This window comes from Pseudorca crassidens, chromosome X (assembly GCF_039906515.1).
Source record: "Pseudorca crassidens isolate mPseCra1 chromosome X, mPseCra1.hap1, whole genome shotgun sequence".
NCBI classification, from domain to species: domain Eukaryota; kingdom Metazoa; phylum Chordata; class Mammalia; order Artiodactyla; family Delphinidae; genus Pseudorca; species Pseudorca crassidens.
In genome coordinates, this window is record NC_090317.1 from 2,280,914 (window position 1) to 2,300,521 (window position 19,608).

Consider the following 19,608-nt stretch of genomic DNA (forward strand, 5'->3'; position numbering starts at 1 on the left):
CGAAACGGCTCTTAAGTATTCCTGTCCAGCAGCAGTTTCCGGTTATGTTGCTGTCGTCTGCCCCTTTGTGGACACGTTGCCCCTGCCGCCGCTGGCAGTCGCTCCATCGCGCTCCTGAGCCCTGAAGGATGGCTCTCCTCAGAGCATTCATCCGGGGCAGTTCGTGCACTCGGGGGCTTCAGCATCAAGCTCACGTGCGACCATATTCACGTTGCCCAAACCCCCCGCTGCTGCCGTTGTAGCGCCTTCAGACCAGGGAGCCAGTCGCTCCTCGTTGTCCTGTCTCTTCAGTCTCCTTTTGCTCCTCACACCGCAGCCCATTTTGAAGAGTCCAGGCCCGCCAACGTGTAGGATGCCCCTCTCTTTGGACTCTCCCAGGCGTTTCCTCGTGGCCTCTTCCTTCTCCCTGGCTCTTCTGCCGGCCTCCTCCGTCAACAGGACCCCTCCCTTCCTTCCCTGCCTCTTTAGCCTGCATATTCCTTACTTTCTGGCCAGCTTGTGAGTACAGGTAAGACGTTTTAAACACTGTCCTCTGTAATATCTTCTAGAAGATGTTCGGTCCGGCATTTTTAGTAGTTTCAGCAAGAGGAGTCTCTGCAGACCCGTCCGCCTCGTTGCTGGGAGCTGATCTGTGGAAGCCTGGGTGGGACCTGTCGTCCCAGCATGACTGTCCTCCGTGACCCCTCCCTCTCCATCACTGTAGACGTCACCATCTGCCTTTCTGGGCCCTCGGTGACCACTCCGGCGTCATCTCCTGCCAACCCCGACCCACCGGGGCCCAGGCGTCCAAAGTCATCATGTACTCACTGACTCAGGCCTACTGCTTTGCGTGCTAAACAGGCCCGTGCTACTTGAAGCTGATGGGCAGGGGAATGGGGCCGTCAGAGGAAGCGGAGGTAGCATAACATGTGCGTTGTGATCATCCCTTGGCAGAATTAAGCGCTGCTCCTGTGCACCGAGCAGGGAGACGACAGGAAGGAAGATGCACGCTGTCTGGGGGGTTGAGCGGCGGGGTGGCGTATTCAAAATGCACTGTGCGTGGAGCAGGGAAGGCCTATCGGAAGACAAGAGCGAGGGCTGGCCCAGAATGCATACACAGAATGCATACACAGAATGCTTATCCTGACTCGCTTCTTCCTCCAGGGAGGGGCGTCACAGTGGTGACAGGATAGGGCTATTGATAGTGCCGGCCCGGGCCCACCTGGTCTAGCCTGCCCCGAGCACTCCTTGTTGGCCTGGGACTGGGATAAGCACTCCTCCTCAGCCCTAAACACCCAGCTGTGTCTGGGCTTCCTCCGTGCCTGGAACAGAGGAGAGGATGCTCTTTCTTTGTTGCCTCCCCTCACCCCCGCCCCCGAAATTGGGAGCTCTAGAAGACCAGAGAATGATGCTGGTTCTACCCTGGCCTCCCAGCCCTTAGCAGAGGCTGGCTCAGGGCAAGGGCAGTCGATGAACACACGTCAGCTCAGGCATGACCTCAGGCAGGTTCCCTTGTCTGGTTGTACTTGCTTTTCTTTTCACCTATAACACTGAAGAGTTGAACAGGTGAATACCCCCAACTCTAAAATGTGTGAACTTAAGAACTAGGTGCTCAGTTCTCACGGTCCTCTCAGCAGGTGTGTGTGTGTGCGCACATGCATGCAGAGATACACGGTCTGGAGGGCTGTTTGGTTTCTTCTTTGTTTTTTAATATTTATTTATTTATTTGGCTGAGCCAGGTCTTAGTTGCAGCACATGGGATCTTCACTGTGTCACGCAGGCTTTTTAGTTGTGGTGTGTGGGATCTTTTTAGTTGCAGCATGCGGGATCTTTAGTTGCGGCATGCAGGATCTTTTAGTTGCGGCTTGCATGTGGGATTTTAGTTCGCTGACCAGGGATCGAACCCTAGTCCCATGCATTGGGAGCGCAGAGTCTTAGCCACTGGACCACCAGGGAAGTCCCTGTTTGGTTTCTTTGAAAAAGTGTGTTTCAGCAAACCCTATAATCCTCCTGGTGGGGGGCCTTGAGTACTCACCTAGTACCCCAGCCTGGCCCCCTTCCTCAGGTTACCCTGGCACTGAGCAGGTGGCTGGGCCGAGGGTAAACTCATTTGGATTACCTGTTTTCCATCATTTTTGCCTCCACTCCACACCCAGCAGAATGGCTTCCAGACTTCTTCGTGGGCTTTTATTTGTTTTTAAGCGGAGAAGTAGCAGTCAGAAAATAAAGTACCAAACACCTCTGTGCTCCTCAATGCACAGAATTGAAAATCACCATATTCTCACAGTTGCTTCAAGTAATTTCAATTTTTTTTTTCTTTTGTCTGCATTGGGTTTTCGTTGCTGGGTGTGGGCTTTCTCTAGTTGCGGCGAGTGGGGGCTTCTCTTGTTGCGGAGCACAGGCTCTGTGCACGCGGGCTCAGTAGTTGTGGCATGCAGGCTCTAGAGCGCAGGCTCAGTAGTTGTGGCGCACGGGCTCAGTAGCTCTGCGGTATGTGGGATCTTCCCGGACCAGGGCTCGAACCCGTGTCCCCTGCATTGGCAGGCGGATTCTTAACCACTGCGCCACCAGGGAAGTCCCAAGTAATTTCAATCTAAAAGAGCTAGAATAATCACAGAGTTAAAGGCCTTTTTATTCCCATGTTTGGTGCTATTGAAACTTCATTTATTGTATACTTAGAAACAGTTGAAAAGGTAAATTTTATGTTATGTCTGTTTTATCACAATAAAAAATTCTAAAAATCCAAACAGTTCATTTAGGCTAAGTCAGAGTCCGGGCACAGGGGCCTCCCCACTTTGTAGCCAAAGAACTATGTTCTCCCCTCCTTGAGCTTCTTTTGGTTTGTTTATGTTGAAGTGTAGCTGGTTACGGTGCTGTGTTAGCTGCTCCTTCAGCTTCTCGACGCGGGTGTGGCTGTAGCTCCCCCCTGCTGCTGGCCCAGGCTTCGTCATCCTCGGTTGGTGGCATCACCATCCTCGCAGGCTTTGGCCATGGCCCTTAGCTCATCCCCGGCCCTCGTCCCCACACCGGCCAGCTCTGTTACTCCACCTCCTGGTCACGTCCCCAGTCCTTGCCCTCCTCGCCCTGGATCACATGCCCAGAGCGCCCCAAGAGGCCTCCCACAGGCTCCCTGCTGCCCACTTAGGTCCCTGGCAGGCCATTCTCCACATAGTAGCCAAAGGGATCCCATCACACTCAGAATAAAACCCGACACAGCCCCACGTGCCCCCTCGAGGCCTCTCTGCTGCCTGGAACCTTCTTCCCCCCTAAGCCCATTGGACCCTCATTTCCTTTATGTCTTTCTCTACTTCCCCCAACATCACCAAGTGGGTTTTTTCTTAACTATATTCTAATCAGTTCATTCTTTTGGACAGTCACCTGGTCACTGCGTAGCCCAACAGAGGAGCCCTTTCAACCCACGTCCTTTTGACCCTTCTGCCACCCCTGTGCACTGCCCTGCCTTTCCACCCCACAGGCCACCCCAGAACTGGAGCCCCCACTTTTCCCCAGGCTAGCCTGGTTCCCCTCCGTGGATGCTAGGCATGTTCCCTTCTGTTCCCTTTTGTTTTCATTTTGGTTTTGGTTATGTAAACTTTTACATGATTCAGAAATTGAAATTCTGGTTTGACACACCCGGCGAGGTCTTGCCTCACTCCTGTCCTCACCTTGGTCCTGCCTACCCTGTGCCAGGACTGATTCCCTTCGTTTTTGCCATCTGCTTCCTAAAGTCCCCTTCTTTTCTCCCCCAGAGGGCTGCCTACAGTGTACGGTGTTCCCCTCACAGGAGGTCCTGGGGGTCCCTCACTCATGGTTCGGGCCGCCCGGCTCTCCGTGGTGCGCACGTCGGCGTCTGCCCAGCAGGTCTCTGGCGGCGGCCGTCTGGCTTGGCCACAGTCTTGAGCTGATGAAAAGAATGTTGTCGCCAGTAACATCGGGCATCTGTTGTTTTGCATTTCTGTGGGTGTCTCTTCAGGGTAGGTTTCTAGAAGGGCTGGCCCTAGATGGCATCGGCACCCTTGCTTGTACCTAAGAGGCATTCCTGGGGCGTGTGGTTTGTGCTTGACTTCACCGTAGTTAAATTATCAGGGGAGTGCAGATGAGGGCTCTCAAGAAGCCAGCCTTTGCCATCGGTGCAGTGTTTTTCTCGGGCTCGGGACTGCCCAGGTTCCCGTGGTGACAGTGGGCTGCGGGCTGCATGGAGCTGCCCATGGCTCTTCCTCATCTCCCATCAAGGAGCTAAGCCTGGAGAATTAGAAAGTCAGCTGTGTGCTAGAGCTCACACTCGGGGCCCTAAACTTCTGGAGGCGGAGCCAGGATAGGGAGGAGGTCGGGGCGCGCCCTCCCCACACCCTGTCTCCCCATATGCCTGACCTGAGTGTTCCTGGTGCGAACTCACCACTGGTGACTTAGCCACGTCATTGGAGTCTGGTTGCCAGGGCACGCCGTGGTGCCTTTGTTGCGGTCTCCGCGGTTTGGCCAAGAAGGGCAGTCACTTGGGGTGGGCCGACGTGAGCCGCGTGGGCCCAGGCAGCTCTGGGACTGAGATCTGAAGGACAGAGGAGTCTGGCTCTTTTCCCGGATGAGATGAGCTGCTAACTGCGGGCTTCTCAGGTGCCTGATTCCGAGCCCACGATTCTTCTTCCAAGCCTCCCTGGCCCGGGTAGTGTTCTTGCCCTCTTGGCCTGGCCATGAGCGCATCATGGCCAGACCCTGATCCCGGGGCCTCACAGTGACCATTGCCGAAGTACACGAGGAGGGGACCCTACCGGGTGGGACAGAAGCATAGGGAAGGAGCTGTTCTGTTGGCATGAAGGAATGAGGAGGTGCCCGCCCTGGAATGAGGAGCGTGTTCTTCTGCACCTTTCCGTTCTCTCTGCCCTTCCATCCCATCGGCCAAGGCCAAGGCCCTGTGTCGTCAGGAGCGTCTGGTGATAAAGGCTCCCCGACCTGGGATTGCTCCTCTTCTCATGCCAGAACCCTGGGCATCAGTGTCTGGTTACCCACGTCCGCCAGTGTTTATACAACGCCTTTGTGACTCTTCTCCCTCTGGGGTGTTGACCCATTGTTGAGATGAGGAGACCGAGGCACGGGATGCTGAGCTCACTTGCTCAGGTCGCGTTTGAAAATGGCAAAGTCAGCATTTGAGCTCAGGTTGGCTGGCTCCGAATCTGCGTGTTTTTCCACAGCGCTGTGCTCTGCGCCACCGCCCAAGGGGCACTGTTGGACTGTTCCCGTCAGCAAGTTGTACTGTGCTGTTTTTACTGAGCACACGTTTGAGAAAACCCAAAACACAGAAGCTGTAGTAACAGCCAAGCCAGTCCTTCGTGACGAGGAGCCCCCCTCCATTTTGGTGGGTAGGTCCCTCTCCGGCAGTCGAGGAGGGCCTCTTGTCATCCGTCATACACGGAGGCCCTCGGGCACAGCTCGTAACACTGAGAAGTCACCTTCTCAGTGCAGGCATGCTAGGAGTGGGACTCAGGCCGCGGCGCAGGTAGGGTGCGGTGGGCCATCGCCGTCAGCAGCCCAGGGGCTCTAAAATGATGTGTGCAGGGGAAGGGCATCTGGATCTGGGCGAGCACTGGCAGGGCAGCCCCTCTCTCAGGGCCCTGCCCACGCTGGGGCGCCCGGGGCCTGCTGTTGCTCACTGTTTCTGCAAACCAGTGTGTTCTCCGTGATACTTACATACTCGTTTAATACTTCAGGGAAGAAAAGTCAGAAGAACAGGATCTCCAGGGCCTGAAGGATAAACCTTTGAAGTTTAAAAAGGTGAAGAAGGATAAGAAAGAAGACAAAGAGGGCAAGCATGAGCCCCTGCAGCCAGCGGCCCACCGCTCTGCTGAGCCGGCAGAGGCAGGTAAAGCAGAGACCTCGGAAGGGTCGGGCTCGGCCCCAGCCGTGCCGGAAGCTTCGGCCTCCCCCAAACAGCGGCGCTCCATCATTCGCGACCGGGGACCCATGTACGACGACCCCACTCTGCCTGAAGGTTGGACCCGAAAGCTTAAGCAAAGGAAATCTGGCCGCTCCGCTGGGAAGTATGATGTGTATTTGATCAAGTAAGTAAGGGTGACTCCTGTTTCTACAGAGCGGGGAGGGCCGGGTGGGCGGGGGGTCAGGGACCGGTGCTGAAAAACTGATGGGGACCCCTTGGAGTGGTAGCTCTTTGCTGCTCCTTGATCAGGAAAATGTGTGTGCATAACCCCACCTCGGGTCAGGGGCTTCAGTAGTGACCACTGCTTGCGGGCGCGACCAGGTATGCTTGGAATGACCGCGTACGTAGGTCACTGCCCTGAATGAGATGTGCCCGGGGTAGCAGAGTGTGGCTTTCCGCACCTGCCGTCAAGGCCTCATCTGGAGCTGGAATAGCAGTAGGGCCTACCCAGGGCCTCAGTGAGGGCACCAGGAGAGGCCGCCTGGGAAGCAGTGAGGACGCAAGGTCCTGCCGTGCACACTGGCCTGGGCTGGGGATGCAAGGGAGCTCCCTGGGCTCGCTGCCATCTCCCAGCTGAGGGGCCCTCCTCAGAACCTGTTAACCTCTTCTTTCTGGGACAGTACTTCTCTGACATTGCGTCATGAACCCAAAGAAACAGGAGTTCATAGGGCTCAGTCTGCTCTGTGAATCATGTTGGGACAGATGGGCTCTCTGATAGGGCCTCTGGGGAGAGACCCAGATGGGCTCCGTGTGCCTTTCCCACTGTCCCTTGGGCCTTTGTCCAGCTGTGGGCTGGTCGTCGGGTGTTACCTGTTGAAACAGAGTAACTTCGAAGCCAGAGCTTCAGAGGACAAGTGTGAATGCGTGCATTTCAGTTCTTCCCCTTAGATGGTTCCAGAAAGGTTAGCAGTTTTCAAAGGCTGCTTTCAGACAGCCTCATTTAATTCCAGCAACTCAGAAAAAGGTGAGCAAAGCGTTATCCTACTGACGGATGAGGAAACTGATTCCAAAAGAGGCTAAGCAGCGTACCCGAGTTAGCCTGACAGCTAGACAGGGTCCCCAGGCCAGACCCCTTTGGGGGCCAGAGGAGCTTGGTGGCAGGCAGCTGCTCGTGGGCATCCAGTCAGCACCAAGCCGTTCTGGCACCAGAGCAGGCCTCGTGGGCGCCCACGGCCGTTGGGCAACCCGATTGCTTCCTGTGTAACCGAGGCCGCAGCTCCCTAGTTTTAGCTCATCTCAGCTTTTCTTAAATGTGACTCTTGTTCAGCTGTATCGTCGGGCATGCCAGTTGCAGAATGTCTCCTGTCAGAGGGTTTGCCACCACCTTCTCCTCTGCCCCATCTCTGACATGGCTGTGGAAGCTTCTGATTATTCTTTGTGTCTCTCCGTTTGTTCCCACAGTCCCCAGGGAAAAGCCTTTCGCTCTAAAGTGGAGCTGATTGCATACTTCGAAAAGGTAGGCGACACCTCCCTGGACCCTAATGATTTTGACTTCACGGTAACTGGGAGAGGGAGCCCCTCCCGGCGAGAGCAGAAACCACCTAAGAAGCCCAAATCTCCCAAAGCTCCAGGAACTGGCAGAGGCCGGGGACGCCCCAAAGGGAGCGGCACCACGAGACCCAAGGCAGCAGCATCAGAGGGCGTGCAGGTGAAAAGGGTCCTGGAGAAAAGTCCCGGGAAGCTGCTCGTCAAGATGCCTTTCCAAGCTTCGCCGGGCAGCAAGGCCGAAGGGGGTGGGGCCACCACGTCGGCCCAAGTCATGGTTATCAAACGCCCCGGCCGGAAGCGAAAAGCTGAGGCTGACCCCCAGGCCATTCCCAAGAAACGGGGCCGAAAGCCGGGCAGTGTGGTGGCGGCTGCCGCCGCCGAGGCCAAGAAGAAAGCCGTGAAGGAGTCTTCCATCCGGTCTGTGCAGGAGACCGTGCTGCCCATCAAGAAGCGCAAGACCCGGGAGACGGTGAGCATCGAGGTGAAGGAGGTGGTGAAGCCCCTGCTGGTGTCCACCCTTGGCGAGAAGAGCGGGAAGGGACTGAAGACCTGCAAGAGCCCCGGGCGGAAAAGCAAGGAGAGCAGCCCCAAGGGGCGCAGCGGCAGCGCCTCCTCGCCCCCCAAGAAGGAGCACCACCACCACCACCACCACGTGGAGCCCCCGAAGGCACCCGCGCCGCTGCTCCCGCCCCCGCCCCCGCCCCCACCGGAGCCCCAGAGCTCCGAGGCCCCCGCCAGCCCCCCCGAGCCCCAGGACTTGAGCAGCAGCGTCTGCAAAGAGGAGAAGATGCCGAGAGCAGGCTCGCTGGAGAGCGACGGCTGCCCCAAGGAGCCAGCTAAGACTCAGCCCGCGCTCACGACCGCCGCCGCGGCCACAGAAAAGTACAAACACCGAGGGGAGGGAGAGCGCAAAGACATTGTCTCATCCTCCATGCCAAGGCCAAACAGAGAGGAGCCTGTGGACAGCCGGACGCCCGTGACCGAGAGAGTTAGCTGACTTTACACAGAGCGGATTGCAAAGCAAACCAACAAGAATAAAGGCAGCTGTTGTCTCTTCTCCTTATGGGTAGGGCTCTGACAAAGCTTCCCGATTAACTGAAATAAAAAATATTTTTTTTTCTTTCAGTAAACTTAGAGTTTCGTGGCTTCAGGGTGGGAGTAGTTGGAGCATTGGGGATGTTTTTCTTACCGACAAGCACAGTCAGGTTGAAGACCTAACCAGGGCCAGAAGTAGCTTTGCACTTTTCTAAACTAGGCTCCTTCAACAAGGCTTGCTGCAGATACTACTGACCAGACAAGCTGTTGCCCAGGCTTCTTAGGGTGCGCCTGCACCTCCCTCCCACCCAGCCCCCCCACGTGGTCGTTAGGGGCAGAGAGCACTTGAGAGGACACTCCTGGTTTTGGTGCCGTTGGCGCCCCAGTCTCAGCTCTCCTCCCCCCACCCTGCCCTGCCTCCAGCTCCCCCGCCTCGCCCACTCCCACCCACGTCGGGACAAGGAGGTGTGAGGCAAGAGAGGCAGGTGGATCCTTTAGAGAAGATGCGGATGGCCAGTGGCTATAGCCCGTGTGATCCCACCTGTGGTGGCACAAACCTGGCCCCACGCCGGCCCCAATCCAAAATCGACAAGGACATTTCACAGGACGGGGAAGTAGCACCTGTTCGCCCCAGTTCTGGCCTGGCTAGGAAGGAGTCATCCTTTGAGCTGCTGGGTGTAGACTGGCCTTAGCCAGAGGAGACGATGGCCCAGGGCTGGCCTCCCGCGGGTGGCGCTAGAGAGAGGCCGCCAAGGCCGCAGGACAAGGCCCAGGCAGGCAGGCCCAGGCTCCAGACCGCCGAGCGCAGCAGGCCAGGCGGAAGGGATTCCTAGTCGCTCAGAGCAGTTGTGACTGGTAGTTAGAGCCTTAGTAGATGGGGCAGGGGCCAGGGGGAAGGAGGGGGAAATGTTCTTCCAAAACTTTCCAATTCTAACTCCTCTAGGGACAGCTTAGAACTATTTGCACTATTGAGTCTTCATGTTCCCACTTCAAAACAAACACGCTCTGAGAGCAAACTGGCTTGAATTGGTGACACTTTGTCCCTCAAGCCACCAGACGTGACGGTGTTGACAACTACCTGGATCTGTATATACCTGCGCTTGTTTTAAAGTGGGCTCAGCACATAGGGTTCCCACGAAGCTCCGAAACTCTAAGTGTTTGCTGCAATTTATAAGGACTTCCTGATTGGTTTCTCTTCTCTCCTTCAATTTCTGCCTTCTTCCATTTCATCCTTTCATTTCTTCCCCTCCCCCCACCCTCATCCCTTCTGTTCCAGGCAGCCGCAGTGCCCAACTGTACCCTGAGCCGACGCTGTCAGCTCAGGGCCCCAGAACTCACCCCCCTTGGCCTTCCTGCCGTCAGCCCCAGCCCCCCTCCCACCCATTCTGAGTCCTGAGGAAGCCCCAGGCTCTGCTAAATCCACCTGGCCCTAGTGTGCCTCGGCCTCCGAGGGGCAAGGGAGTGGCAAGGTCTTGCTCTCCTAGGAGTCCCCTTCCCTGGTCAGACCCCGGATCCCAGGCCTTCTCAACCTTCCCACTCAGCAGAAGTGGGGGAGGGAGAAGTTGGGCCGGATATGGATTTCGAAGCCAAGGGCAGCACAGAGACCCACTGTGGCCTGCCAGTGTCATTGAGTGGCCCGGCCCTGACCTTGGCCTCTGCCGGACCCGGCTAGGGGCGGGGTGGTCGGGCGGGGCGGCAGGCAGAGCAAGTGCAGACGCCCCACTGCTGCTCCTCAGAGCACAGGTTCTTTTCTGCGGGCCCCGTGTGGCCTCTGCTTGCGGGAGACGGAGTGCGCTCGTACCTCACGCATCTCCACGTGTGCACCAGGGCTGTGGCGTGGGCGCGTAGAGGCTTGGGCTTGTTTTGGGGTGTTCATTGACCAGTTTCAATTCAGGATCCCGTGCTTTCACCCTCTGTTCAGGAAGTCCTTATCTAACTGCATATCTTCATCATATTGGTATATCCTTTTCTGTGTTTACAGAGATGTCTCTTATCTAAATCTGTCCAACTGAGAAGTACCTTATCAAAGTAGCAAACGAGACAGCAGTCTTATGCTTCCAGAAACACCCACAAGCACGTCCCATGTGAGCTGCTGCCATGAACTGTCAAGTGCGTGTTGTCTCGTGTATTTCAGTTACTGTCCCCTGGCTTCCTCACTGCGGTGTAACCATGAAGGAGTGAAACATCTTAGAAACCGTCTAGCACTTCCTTGCCAGTCCTTAGTGATCAGGACCCATAGTTGACAGTTCCAATCAGTAGCTTAAGAAAAAAACATGTCTGTCTCTCCCAGAGTGGTTAGAAGCAAGGGAGTTTGCCCCGTTCTGTTTGTGGAGTCGTAGCTGGCCTTTCTAGCATTTTTGTATCCATTTCTTGATGCTGCAGAAGCAAGTCTCACAACCAAACCTGCTCTGCTGTCGACCCTCCGGGCTTCACTTATGACTCCTCCCCAGGAAGGGCTGGGCGTCGGAGTAGGGGGAGAGTCCTTCGGGATCCCTCTTCCTCCAAGGACAAAAGGCTCCTGACCCTGCAGTGGCCTCGCACTCCTGGTAACCCCCAGAGGACTCTTATTCACGTGAGCACGGTGTCCAGCCCGTTTGTCGTGGGGCACCATCTCTTTTGCTCGGTCAGGTTTTTAGGCATTAATTACACTTTTCGTCCAGTAAAATGTGGCTCCTGGGACCAGTATCAAGAGCTGGCCTCCCCATCAGCTTGGTACCATCTGGTCCTGGGCAAAAGAGAGCTGGGCCTGCCATTGCCCCCCTTTCACCCATAACAGTTCATTCTGGGGCTGACTGGCATTGGTGGTCGAGAACACAAAGTTTCAAGTGTCATTTTCTTTGGGCCTGGCCCGACCTGCAGCCTTCCTCACTCCCGGCTTCTTCCCTTAGAGTTTCAAGGCTGCAGGTGGCGCCTGAGGCACCTTAGGGTTTTCTCTCCCCGCCCCCCTTTCTTCCACATTCCCTCTTCCCCAAATAAAGGCATTACTAGTGAGTCACCTTTGGGCAGGGGCCCCGAAGCTCCCATACCACCTCTGTCCTGGAGTCAGGTTGACAGGAGGTTGGAGGGAAGGCCTAAGCCACGGAATTCTCACCAGCTGTGTCTGGCCCAATTTGGGGGTGTGACCTCGATTTTGTGTGTACTTGAAGACCATGAAGATCGGGGGCCATCTCTTAGGGACTGTGTAAAGAAGGCAGGAATTGACCGACAGCTTTCAGACACCCGTGGGCTAGGTCAGAGTCACATTCGGTCTCCCCGGCCCTCATTCTGGTTATTAGTGACTACCTCCTCACCTGATGGAATTCTGTGTGTCCTCAAGCTCCTCCCACCGTGCCCGGCCCAGCCCCGCCCCGCCCATTGGTGGGCTTGTCCTAACCAGTGTAGTTGCTGGCCTTGACACTGCAGTGAGCTGGGGACACTGGGCCACAGCCAGGCTCCATCCAGTTCAGCTCCTTCCGCTGCTGCTGTACTCCCGTATCGAAAGGCACAGGAGACACTCAGAAATGCCACGGCCCCTAGTCCGTCAGTGCCAAACTAGCCAAGGGCCCCATCCCCTCAGCTCCCCAGAAAGTGGAAGCCGTGGTGGTGGCCCGGGGACGCCGGAACGGCCACAGCCAGCACCTGACTTCTACTCCTGAGACCCCATGCCGGTGCCGGCACCAGTCTTGTCCAGCAGTGGCATTCCAGGCTAGAGGCCACAAATGGTGGCGGTGGGACCTGGAACAGCCCCACGTGGTCGCTTGCCCCTCTGCCTAGCTTGTCATCGTCGTGATGGCCATCGTGAAGGAGGGTACTAGCCAGAAACAAACAAACCAGTGGGAAAGGAGTTTCCTTAGCTGACGGGACCTCTGGATTTTAAGTAACTTTTAATAAGCAGCTCAAGCCCAGGAGGGAACAGAGGGTGTGAAGTGAATCCACCAGGTGTGGCCACCTGGATCTCCTGGAACCCAAGTGGAGCCTGGCAGCTGAGCTCTGTGCCCCCTTTCCGGAGCGTTCCTGCCAGGCTCTCTAGGGTGACGGGGCCAGGGGAGGTCACAGATACCAGCTCTAGCTTTGTCCAGCCATCGCTAGCAGGGTTGTGGCCCCAAATTGTTTCCTGATGCGAGTTTCCCACACAGGTGGCCCAGGCCATCCAGACCTCGGGAAGTAAGCTCTCTCTAGAGCCCTGTGTGCATTGGCCTAGCCAGTCCCCTGAGTCCCGGCCAGTGGCCCCGGGGTGGGGGGGAGCACGGCCACGTTACCAGGCCTAGTAGTAGAGCCCCTGCTCTCTTGCCCGATGGCCCCGCCACGTCGTGTTCTGGCTCTTAGCTGCTCTCTGCAAGGGCCCCATCTCACTTCTCTTCATCCGTGAACCCGTCCACTCGAGGGGTTTGTTGAGTCTCGGTTTTTGCTTCTTTCTCTTTTAGAAACTCTATCAATCTTCAGAAAACATAGTGTAATGGTTAACAATTCTCTAGGATACTGCCTCCCCCAGGGTCTAAAGTTCCATGTTAAAGGGGAAAAAAAGTGAACACTGAAACCCCTTGTCGACAATTCAGAAGGAAGACCTAAAAAAACATTTAGCAGGAAACTACATTTCGATGTCTGAATGAATAAGAGCAAGCTTTTGCAGAAACGCTGATCTAACAGTACTTGGAGCCTGGCCTAACGTGTGGCAAGTGCTGCGGGTGAAGGGGAATCCGGCCTGAAACTGCTGGATCTGAGCCTTAGGGCCCTCGTGTCACTGGAGAGCCCGTCTCTCCGTGGGTAGCAGTCCCTGAGGGCTCAGCTGCCAACCGGTCCTGGGAGAAGGCCTGCCTGTTGCAAAGCTGCAGGAGCCCAGCTCTGGGTGTGGGAAGGAAGGAGAGTGCTCACCAGTGAATCCGAAGGCCCGTGACCTTCTCGCTACCCGGCACCACCTGTTCCTTGCTCCTTTCTGATTTCCGCAGAGCCTACCCCAAGTGCTGATTTGTCAGGAAAAAGAAGTTCTAACTAGGGTGATGTCTCTTCCCCAGCCTCTGCCTGCGGTGCAGCCTGCCCCCAAGGACAGCCCCCGGCTCTGCTCTTCTTGGGGCCTGGGTGAAGGGGTGTGCCCCCTCGCCCCTCACCCGCAAGCGCCCCCGGGGCAGAGGGAGGGCGGGGGCGAGGACCCTCACGGAGGGAAATCCAGCTTTGAGTTTCAGAACGTTTGGGAAACTTGCAAGTTACCTTTGCTGTGCTGGGTCCCCCTCTATCTTCCCTTTCCTCAGGTCCTGCTCAGCAGTGAGAGAAAATGAAATCAAAAGGCCACAAGCTTTGGCCCCTGCCCACTGGTAGTTCCTCTCCCCACAGTGTTTGTGTGTCAAGTGACAAAGCTGTTCTTCCTGGTGACCCTGATTATATCCAGTATCTTATAGACTATACGCATAGACCTGCTTGGTCTCTTCTATCCTGGGCTTTTGTTTTGCCTTTTAGTTTTGCTTTAAGTTCTTCTGTCCCTTTTATTTAATGCACCGACTAGACACACAAAGCAGTTGAAGTTTTATATATATATATCTGTATATTGCACAGTTATAAACTCATTTTGCTTGTGGCTCCACACACAAAAGAAGACCTGTTAAAATTATACCTGTTGCTTAATTACAATATTTCTGATAACCATAGCATAGGACAAGGGAAAATTTTAAAAACAAAAACAAAAAAAACACAAAAAAACAAAAACAAAAACAAACAAAAAAAAAAAACCAAAAACAAAAAACAAAAAAAAACCGACAAATCCGTCTGCTGGTCACTTCGGTCCAAGCAGATCTGTGGTCTTTCCTCGCTTCTTTCAAGGGCTTCCCAGTGCCGAGTGAAGGAGGCTCCGGGCAGCACCGGGTTTTGCACTGTTTCTCCCGAGCTTGTGAGAGAGGCTCCAGGGTGCCACTGCGGGACGGCTCATTTCAGTGGGTGGGTGCAAGAGTGCTCCCTGGCTCTGGCAAAGCCCGGAATGGCACTGCCTGGTCCCCTTCGATCTCTGGGTGGGGCAGCTGGAGTCCATGGGGGTGGCCTGGTCCCCCCACGCCTTCCAGCGACCCAGTCCGAGTGATGGTATGTGGAGAGCCGGCTCAGCAGGCCTCCCCACCGGCAGGGCCCCCGCTCTGCCGAGTCTGGGGGCTGGAGGGGAGGCAGAAGGCCGTGTCTTGTCTCTGAAAGTGTGAGCCGTACCAGGTAGAACACCAGGGACCCCAGAACCACACGTGAGGTTCAGTGGGTCCCCTCCAGGAGGTAGCGAAGACTCCAGAAATGTCCCTTCCTCTTCTCCTCCAACCTATGAGTAATTGCATTTGCTTTTGTAATTCTTAATGAGCAATATCTGCTAGAGAGTTTAGCCGTAACAGTTCTTTTTGATCATTTTTTTTAAGTAATTAAAAACACCAAAAAAAAATAAATCCAGAAACTTGTTCTTCCAAAGCAGAGAGCATTATAATCACCAGGGCCAAAAGCTTCCCTCCCCGCATCATTACTTACTTCTGAGGCCTGAATCCAAAAGAGAAACACTCGTAGGCCCTTTGGGTGGCCAGGCTCCCCTCGGGCCCCTCGGGGGACCTGGGCAGGGGCAGCTTCCGGGCCCGGCCTGGGGGCTCGCCCCCGCCTTCGTTCAGTATTAGCGGTGGGTCCCTGCCTGCTCTCCCACCCAGCCCGGGGCCGGGGGCAGAGGAGGCTGCCGCCGCTGCTGTCCGGCCTCGCAGGTGGGTGTCCGCGTTATCTGCGCGCATATGCTTTCTGCCCGAGATCTGAAATCAGCGCCGAGTTAGCCTCACCCGGTGACCTCTCGCCCTGCCCGCCCGACGCAGCAGGGCCCACCCAGTTCAGTGTTTCTGGGGAGCTGGACGGTGGAGTGCAAAAGGCTTGCAGAACTCGAAGCCTGCTCCTTCCCTTGCTACCAAGGCCTCCTTTTCCGTTTGAGTTGTCACTGCTTCAATCAATAACAGCCGCTCCAGAGTCAGTAGTTGATGAATACATGACCAAATATCACCAGGACTGTTACTCAGTGTGTGCCGAGCCCTCTCCTCGCGCTGGGCTCCGTGTACCCGGACACTGTAACGTGTGCTGTGTTTGCGCTCCTCCCCCTCCTCCTCCACGCTCCCCTCGTCTCTCTGGGGTTTTTCTGTTTGGGTTTGGTTTGGTTTTTATTTCTCCTTTTGTGTTCCAAACATGAGGTTCTCTCTACTGGTCCTCTTAACTGTGGTGTTGAGGCTTATATTTGTGTAATTTTTGGTGGGTGAAAGGAACTTTGCGAAGTAAATCTCTTCTGTGTTTGAACTGAAGTCTGTATTGTAACCATGTTTAAAGTAATTGTTCCAGAGACAAATGCTTCTAGACACCTTTTCTTTACAAACAAAAGAATTCGGAGGGAGGGGATGGTAACTGAGAGGAGAGGGTCTGTCCTTTCTCCCCAGGAGGGGAGATCCAAAGACAGAACCCCTGCCCAGATCAGCCAGAAGCCACCCAAAGAAGTTAAGCCTAAAGCCAACGGACCGAATAGCTGACGTGCTGCCATTTGCAAAGTCAGAGCAAAACCAGGTTTTGTTCCACTCAGTGAATTCTTTTGCGCACCGCCCCCACGCCAGGTTATTAGCATCATTATTTTTTTTTAAGGACAGACAAGGTTGATGTTCTTGCAAGGGGAGCCAGGAGGGGTGTGAGCAGAGCCAACCTCGCCTCAGTGGGAGAAGGCTGGGGTGGGCCTGAGGGGCGGGGCTCAGCTAGAGGATGGCCATCTCCCTGGAGACCTCCACCGTGGCCACAGGTCAGGTGTATGTTGACAGGGCATTACTGTTAAGGGTGGGCATTACTGTTCAGGGCACCATCATCACATCCCACCCCATCCCGCAGTGCACGACACTAACGTGACCTCTCGATTCCCCTGCTTTCCTGGACGAGAAGATGATGGTGGAGGGGGGCGCACTCCCTTTACTGTCATCCGATCCCCAGCAAAATTTGGACATGAGAAACCCCCTTCTTGTTTCATGGCAAAACCCGATCCTCCTCAAAGAAGCCGTTTACCTCCCATTGTTTAGGGCTGATGGAACAGGGACAGACGCGTGCTCCCTTAGCGCCCGGGGGGCCCCTCCTCTGAAAGGCAAGGACAGTGCTGACCCTAGTGACCATTTGTGCATGGGGCTTAGGAGCGGGAAGAACCAGGCAGGGTTGCTGCCCCCTCCTGAGTCGCAGGGACACAGGTCGCCCTGTGCAGAGGGAGCTGGCTCCAGCCCCGAAGCCCAGAAGCCTGACCAAGGGCGGGAGAGGTGTGCGTGGGGCGTGGGGAGCCGCCCAGGACAGACTTGGCTGGAGATGTCTCCAGAAGCCCTCTATCGCATTCACCTTCAGTTTTTGTGTTTTGGGACAATTACTTTAGAAAAATAAGTAGGTCGTTTTAAAAACAAAAAATATTGATTGCTTTTTTGTAGTGTTCAAAAAAAGGTTCTTTGTGTATAGCCAAATGACTGAAAGCACTGATATATTTAAAAACAAAAGGCAATTTATTAAGGAAATTTGTACCATTTCAGTAAACCTGTCTGAATGTACCTGTATACGTTTCAAAAACACCCCCCCCCCACTGAATCCCTGTAACCTATTTATTATATAAAGAGTTTGCCTTATAAATTTACATAAAAATGTCCGTTTGTGTCTTTTGTTGTAAAATCAAGTGATTTTTTCATAAGGTTCTTTTACTATTTGAAAAGATGGGCAGCACGCAGTTTTATTTTATTTTTGTAAGTTTTTTAATACGTGTGAAAGCCAAGAATACTCAGCATGCCTTTCTAAGTGACGCGTTCGCACCTTTTGTTGGGAAGTACTGTATCCTGTGCTGTTAGCATTCTCGATAAATCTCTCTGTGAAAGTGACTCCAGGTCTGGGCTTTCATTATCAGACAGCTCCTAGGACAGCACGGTGGTGCATTTCCTGATCCACTCTGGCTGTCCCCGAACACGCAGAAGCCAGCCGCTTTCGGGGGCGGCCACGGGAGGAAAAGGCAGCCTGCGCCCCGCACCGGCCCCTCTCGGGGCTCCCCGAGGGCCAGGGCAGGGCCATCCCCTCGTCCTGGATGTGCCAAGGTGCTTTTGGAAACCCCCCATCCCCTCACCCCCAGCTCCGACTCCTCTGGCGCCTCCTGCCTGAGACCCTCCCATGGCCTCTGCTGACCTGGCTCCGGCTGCCCGTGTTCCCTGGCTTCCCGTGAGGCTGTGGGCGCTCAGGAGCTGGCGGCATCCCCACAGCCGTCCTCCATCAGGCTGTCGATGGCCTGGAGCGGATGACAGGTGCTCAGAGTCCAGAATCACAGGCACATGTGGACACACCTACTAGGAGGAGCACTAGACAGTCCTGGCCTGGAACATTAAAACGAAGGGTTGAAATTCGCCCCGTGTGCATACTGAGCATCCCTCGGGTGCCAGGGCTGTCCCAGGAGCTGCAGTCCAGCAGTGAGCAAGTAGGACCGAGCAAGTGCCTGTTCCCTCAGTGTGTGCGTGCCCAATAATTTCCCATCCTCGGCTTGGTACTCTCGGTAAGGGCTGTCCCCGTGGGAAGCCACTGGGGCTCAGGGTGTGGCTGGCCTCCTCTTTGGGAGTGGCCGGCGTTGGCTGCAGCTTCTAGGAAGAGGCTGCAACGGAGGCCCATCTTGGGCGGACCTGTTTTCTGGAAAGAGCCTTAAATAAGTCTGTGGATGGACAGCCTGGGGGCGGGGAGGGGGGTAGTAGCCCTCTGGGGTCAGGATCCAGAGGGCAAGGGGGGTGGCCAGGGAAGACCTGCTGCCTTTCAAGCGTGCATCCAGTTGGAGAGACAAAAGAGGAAGCCACCCTTACCGCTCTGGGGGGGGTCTTCCCCCATCTGGTGGGGGAGGCAGGTGAGTGCCGAGGCTGAAGAAGGACGCACCAGGGATACCAGGCGTAGCAGGGGCTGAGGGCAGCTCCGCCCGAGGGGCCCGGGGGCTCTCAACCCAGCTCCTACCTGAGGAGCTGCTTGAGCTCCACCTTCGCGTGAGGGCCACGGAGCTATAGGTGCAAACTCGTGGGTGCGGGAGCCGCGGCGCATTCTTGGAACCCCAAGGAGTTCTGGATGGCTTAAGGCTGCTGATGTGTGCAAAGAGCCAGACAGAGGTGGGCAGGAAGGGGCCACATCGTGACAACGGTGGAGGCCGTGCGGAAAAGCCGGGATCCCATCGGAGGGCTTCGGGAACCGAGGGACGGTCTTAAGCAGGAAGTCGGTGTGGAGTGATTTGTCCCTAAGGAAGGCCCCTCAGGCAGAGATGAGGCAGGGAAGCCTCTGGGAAGCCAGTTGATCTAGGTTCATCTAGGCAGGAGGTAGTAGGGGGCAGTGGGCCTGCGGGGAAGAGACGGACTCCAGAGAAGTTCAGGGGGGTGACAGGAAAATGGTGGCTGCAGCAGCAGGGTAGGGAACAGAGAGTCCAGAGACGTCAGCGGCTGCAGAGCCTGGTGGGACGAAGGTGGGGAGACGTCAGGCCGGGAACGGAGCTTGGTGCCTGCTTCAGAAAAGAGAGTGGGAGCAGCCGGAGCCTGCCGTCCTCACGTGTGACAGGAGAGGAGGGACAGCCAGAGCTGAAAGCCTGTTTCTAAGACATGTAAACACGTTGTATGTGCTAGTGGGAAGGAGCCAGCGAAGAAGGAAAGATGGCAGGTACTGCAAAGACCTAACAATCGCTGGAGCAGGTTCCTGAAGGAGCGGAAAAGATGGGATCCAGGGCCCAGGAGGTGGGTGGAGATGCTCTGAGCTTCCAGACCGTTCTTCCTGCACCCAGCCTCACGGCCAGCTGAGGGGAGTCAGCCGGGGAGCCTTCGTGTGACACCATCTGACCCTGTCCCACCTGGATCTCTTGACCACTCTCCACAGCCTCCCGCATGAAACCGAAACTTCCGAAGAGGACCTCCCAGCGTCTCTCACAAGGCCCGCTTCTAGCCTTTCTGGAACGCCTGCGCTGTGCCCGTCGTCCCCGGGCCGAGAACCGCTCTCCTCCAGCCCTCGGGGCCCTGCTCAGACGGCTCCTCCTCCCGGCGGCCCGCCCCGCCCCGCCCCGCCCTCCTCGCCGGGCCCAGGGGCGCTGCCTCCGCTGGGAGTGACCGCGCGCGGCGCCCCCGTGTGGCCGGGGCTCGTGACGGCGGCGGCGGCGGGCGACCTGGCGGAGGGCCCGGGCACCGCCCCTTCCGCCCCGCCGGGCGACG

The 19,608-nt window shown here is 56.1% G+C and overlaps 1 protein-coding gene and 1 long non-coding RNA gene across 3 annotated transcripts in view; one reads left to right on the forward strand and one right to left on the reverse strand.

Moving 5' to 3' along the window:
• The window catches only part of MECP2 (methyl-CpG binding protein 2), a 62,043-nt gene extending 44,766 nt beyond the window's left edge, over window positions 1-17,277 (forward strand). Inside the window, exons 1-3 of one of the 2 annotated variants that reach the window (XM_067723583.1) lie at window positions 5,945-6,032; window positions 7,310-7,364; window positions 7,474-17,277. In XM_067723583.1, the coding sequence (XP_067579684.1) occupies window positions 7,602-8,393 (792 nt within the window). In that variant the 5' untranslated portion in view covers window positions 5,945-6,032; window positions 7,310-7,364; window positions 7,474-7,601 and the 3' untranslated portion in view covers window positions 8,394-17,277. Of the gene's footprint in view, window positions 1-5,681; window positions 6,033-7,309 lie in introns of those variants that run through there. The other variant, XM_067723582.1, reaches the window with a different exon arrangement.
• LOC137217128 (uncharacterized) lies at window positions 16,800-19,283 on the reverse strand. The gene is made up of 2 exons (XR_010940015.1): window positions 18,380-19,283; window positions 16,800-17,760 (listed from the first exon to the last, which is right to left on the reverse strand). It is a non-coding gene; the product is annotated as an uncharacterized lncRNA (long non-coding RNA).
• Window positions 19,284-19,608: the final 325 nt, after the last annotated feature.